Here is a 4375-nt window from a genome sequence, read left to right on the forward strand (position 1 = left end):
CGAGTGGAGTAGAAGTAAAAAGTATTGGAAATTGAAAATGTAGGCCTAAGTACAAAAAAGTAGGCCTAAGTACACACTTTAAGTCAATGTATGTGCTAGTTACTTTTCCACCACTGACACAATTTCAAAATAAAATAGGCCCGGTCCACCTTAACTAGTGCACACATCTCTATCGGGCCGGCCCTTCCCACATCTGCCCAATGAATCAAGAGCGGATGCGATGTATCCTTTTTCAGCGCAGTGAATGGGCCAATGGGAGTTGGCTTGTGGAGCAAACACTCTGCCCTAACATTCCCATTCATTCAGTGCTAGACAGTCCCGCAGTGTTGGTTGTGGAGCAGCGACGAGATCGACCGACCAGCGCTTTAGTTTCAACGAACGAACCCCCGTGCAACAACAACAAAAAAACACCCTTTTCCTGCCTCTCTCTCTCTCGGCAAACATATTCGAAGAAGGAAGATTATCTGGGATATATTGGCTGATTGTCTTTTGAAGCGTGATATTTTTTTTCTTTTTCTTGCCACCCCGATCCGAGACATTTCTTTGGGTGATTTGTTCTTCTCTTCTCTTCCCAACAAATTGTGCTGCTGCTGCTACTACTACTTCTGCTGCTGTACGGGACTAAAAACTGGGTTGACTTGTCTTCTGATCAGCCCTTTATTGGGTGCCTTTTTTTCATCAAAGAAGCTTCTTTTTGTGGATTTACTTACTATTACTGTGGGGGAAAAAATGCGTGCGTAGTTCTTTTTTTTGCACTGAACTTTTAACAAGGGAATAACGAACCAAAAAAAAGAGGATACATTCGCACTTGGGATTTATTAGAAAACGTTACGAATATTTTACAAGAGATAAGTCTACGCCGGGACATACTATCATCGCAGCTTTATTTCCCCCTCTTGGATGGAGTTTTGGTAGATTGTGTTCATGGATTCAACCTTATGGATGATTGCATATAGGTAAGCTGCAGCACCTGAATGTTCCAATGAAATGTCTTTGTAAAAGTGTGTGATACGTTTTGAAATATCGTCCATATAGGCCTATGACCACCACGCGCATTAAAGAGTCCCGAGGAGGAATCCGGGACGGACGGACGGTAGATAGGCTAGATAAGAATAAGATAGTCAGGTTTCTGGGGTGTATTATTACTATTGTTTGCTAGTTTCTTGCAGGGATCACACTTTTTTTTTTCTTCCAACTGGCATCAAATCCAACTGATCGCAATCAGTTGTATTTAGATGCCAGTTGTTGGCTGGTGAATTTAGTGCGCCTGTTCCGTCCTCCTCGATCGGGTCTGCTTTTCAAACCACAGGCCACTCGCCCCCCTCCCTCCCTCCCATAAGGAATGACTGTCAGTCAAACACCCCTCCCCCACGTCGCTTGTTTTCATTCATAAGTTTTTTTCTCCTCTCTCTCTCTCTCTCTCTCTATCTGTTCTATCTAATGTCCCTTGACCACCTCATCCAGCTGTGTGGCTTTAAAAAAATAAATAAAGTGTCTCTATACCTACTTGCTTGCTATATATATATATATATATATATATATATATATATATATATATATATATATATGGTGACCTTTTTTTAATTCACATACAGTGGTGTATTAAAACGCTATTTATCTGCACCATCTGACGCGGTCTAGTTTGTAAAACATAGGAGTTTGTGTATTTATTTATTTTTTGCTAAGATTTTATTCTATTTTTTTCGTAGAGATATCGACCACATGTCCCAGTGACCCAGTCTGACATACAGTATCTGCTACTGTTATAGCCTAAGATATAGACTCTCGATGTGGCCTATTTTATCGATTGAAAAGGTCAGAATCGATAAAATACATTTAAATCTTAGGTTACTACTGTTATTGTTTTAATTAGACTGGTTCTGGATTGTTATTCATATATTGTACAGGTCCTGCCTGTATGTTTGGGCTCCCAGGCCTATATATCGACGTTGCTGCTTCAAAATGTCACTGTGTGGACTCGAAGCCTAAATTCCTGCTGTTGTTAGGACGCCAACTAATATCCCTGCGTTGTTTTTGAGTTGCTAGTCCAGGCGTATATCGTTCATCACCACGGCACTATAATCAAGTCGTAGACAGCACTGGTGCAAATGTGTTTTTTCCCCCTTTTTTGAGACTTGGTTTGATCTTCGTTTCTTGCTCTACTTTTGTCCCCATTTTCCCCGAAACCCCTTTGGGTAATAGAATACTAAGTGGAGGCAGCTTATTTAGTTCCCTTGGATCGTGTCCTCGTTTCGTCGCCGCGGTGCATTTAAATGTTAACTAGTCATACAAATGCAAATGAAGATGGGAAGTATTTGCAGGGCCCACTGAAGTTTAAATGTGTGCGCATTAGCGAGGAAGGAAGCTACTAGAAGTTGTGTTAATAGAAATAAGTTTGGTTAATGGTCAACTTTTCTCCTCCGGGTCGCTTCGCTAAGGAGAGCTCAAATATTATGACATTGTGAAGCTCGCCGCTGATAAGAAAAGTTGGCATACATAATCTTAACCTAGGCCCCCCAGATAGCCTATCAAAATAACCAGTATAATTTAAAATAACGGCTCCTAACAGGACATCGCACATTTTGCATGTATTTGTTTTGTTCCTATATTCTATTTGGCATTAGAGAGCTGCGCATAGCCTATACTATAATCCTAACAATAATCCTAAACATTGAATTGTTTTCACATTGAATGGAATAGCACGGGACGTGTCATCTCACCCCCTCGTTTCACCCCCCCCCCCCCCCCCCCCACCATGACATTGTTTGCCAGCCATGTTTTGGCTTCTCTTTTTATTTGCTGATGACATCTCCCTCTTCCTCCCCCCTCCACCCCCACGCCACTTCCTCTGCCTATTCTGGCCTCCCTCCCCTCCCCCTCCGCCCTGCAGGTTTTCCGATGCATGCCAAGTCCACGGTGAATGTCGGAAGTGGTGATCCTCGCCCCAGATGGAGCTCCAAAGTCAGCATGGCCCCGGTGGTTCACTAGTGGTGATCCAGCAGCCCTCCCTGGCCCTGGAGGGCCGGCTGCAGAGGGCGGAGTACGAGCGTGAGCTCCACCACCAGCACCACCACCATGCCGCTAGCACGGCCCCCGCCACTACCATCCTGTCCCTGGACCAGATCAAGGCCATCCGCTCCAACAACGAGTACACAGAGGGGCCCTCGGTGGTGGTGCGGAGGCCCCCCGCGCCCCGCCAGCCCCCCAGCAGGACACAGGACAAGGAGAGGACTCACGAGGTCATCCTGGTCAATGTGAACAACAACTACGAGCACCGGCTGAGCTCCGGCCACCACCACCACAACCACCACAACTCTACCCACCACCAACACCACCATGTGGGAGGTGGTGTGCTGGTGGTGTCCGGTGGCGGCTCCTCCTCCTCGCGGGCCCCGTGCCTCAGCCGCTCCACGAGCACGGGCAGCGCCGCCAGCTCGGGGAGCAACAGCAGCGCTTCCTCGGAGCAGGGACTCCTGGTGCGCTCACCGCCCTCGAGGCCCGGCGGTGGCGCGCTGCTGCACCACCACCGGGCGGCGGAGCAGCAGCGCCCCGTTCGGACCCAACCCAAGCCCAACAAGGCACTCTCGCAACAACAGCCCAACTTCCACCCACTGCCTCCGCTGGACGCGCCGCTCAAGCCCTCTTCCTCCTTGGGCAAAGGGAAGGCGGACCTATCGGGCGGTAATAACGGGCCGTCGTCGGTCGGACTAGGAGCCGGCGGCGGACACCAGTTCATCTGCGAACGCTGCGGGAAGTGCAAGTGCGGCGACTGCACGGCGCCGCGCAGCCTGCCCTCGTGCCTGGCCTGCAGTGGCCAGTGCCTCTGCTCGGCAGAGAGCGCGCTGGAGCACGGCACGTGCATGTGCCTCGTCAAGGGCATCTTCTACCACTGCGCGAGCGAAGACGACGACCAGGGGGACTCGTGCGCCGACCACCCCTGCTCGCTATCACGCTCGCACTGCTGCTCGCGCTTCCTGTGCATGGGATTAATGTCGGCGCTCTTCCCCTGCCTGCTGTGCTACCCGCCCGTGAAGGGTTGCCTGAAGGCGTGCCAGGGCTGCTACGATCGGGTCAACAGGCCCGGCTGCCGCTGCAAGAACTCGAACACTGTCTATTGCAAACTGGAGAGCTGGGGGGCCGCGCATCAGACACAGGAGAAGCCTTCCTGATCGCTACCTGCAGCGTGGTGTGTTTGGGGGGGGGGGGGAGACACGCGCATGCATGAGCGGAGGACTCTAACATGGATCTGACAACGATGTTGATGATAATGATGATGATGGTAGTCAGTCACAAATTGATGTTTATCCGAAAATTCTAAGCACCTCCCATCCCAGCCTCCCTTTAATTTCTCCTCCACTTGTGGAATCCTGCTAAG

The 4375-nt window shown here is 49.5% G+C and overlaps 1 protein-coding gene across 1 annotated transcript in view; it reads left to right on the top strand.

Moving 5' to 3' along the window:
• The first annotated feature begins 267 nt into the window (after positions 1–267).
• spry1 (sprouty homolog 1, antagonist of FGF signaling) overlaps positions 268–4375 on the top strand; it is a 4865-nt gene continuing 757 nt past the window's right edge. The window contains exons 1-2 of the mRNA XM_079503545.1: positions 268–956; positions 2891–4375. The exon at positions 2891–4375 is cut by the window's right edge and continues 757 nt beyond it. Of these exons, the coding sequence (XP_079359671.1) occupies positions 2949–4169 (1221 nt within the window). The 5' untranslated portion in view covers positions 268–956; positions 2891–2948 and the 3' untranslated portion in view covers positions 4170–4375. The remainder of the gene's footprint in view (positions 957–2890) is intronic.

The sequence above is a fragment of the Electrona antarctica genome (assembly GCF_951216825.1).
Source record: "Electrona antarctica genome assembly, chromosome: 1".
Taxonomy (NCBI): domain Eukaryota; kingdom Metazoa; phylum Chordata; class Actinopteri; order Myctophiformes; family Myctophidae; genus Electrona; species Electrona antarctica.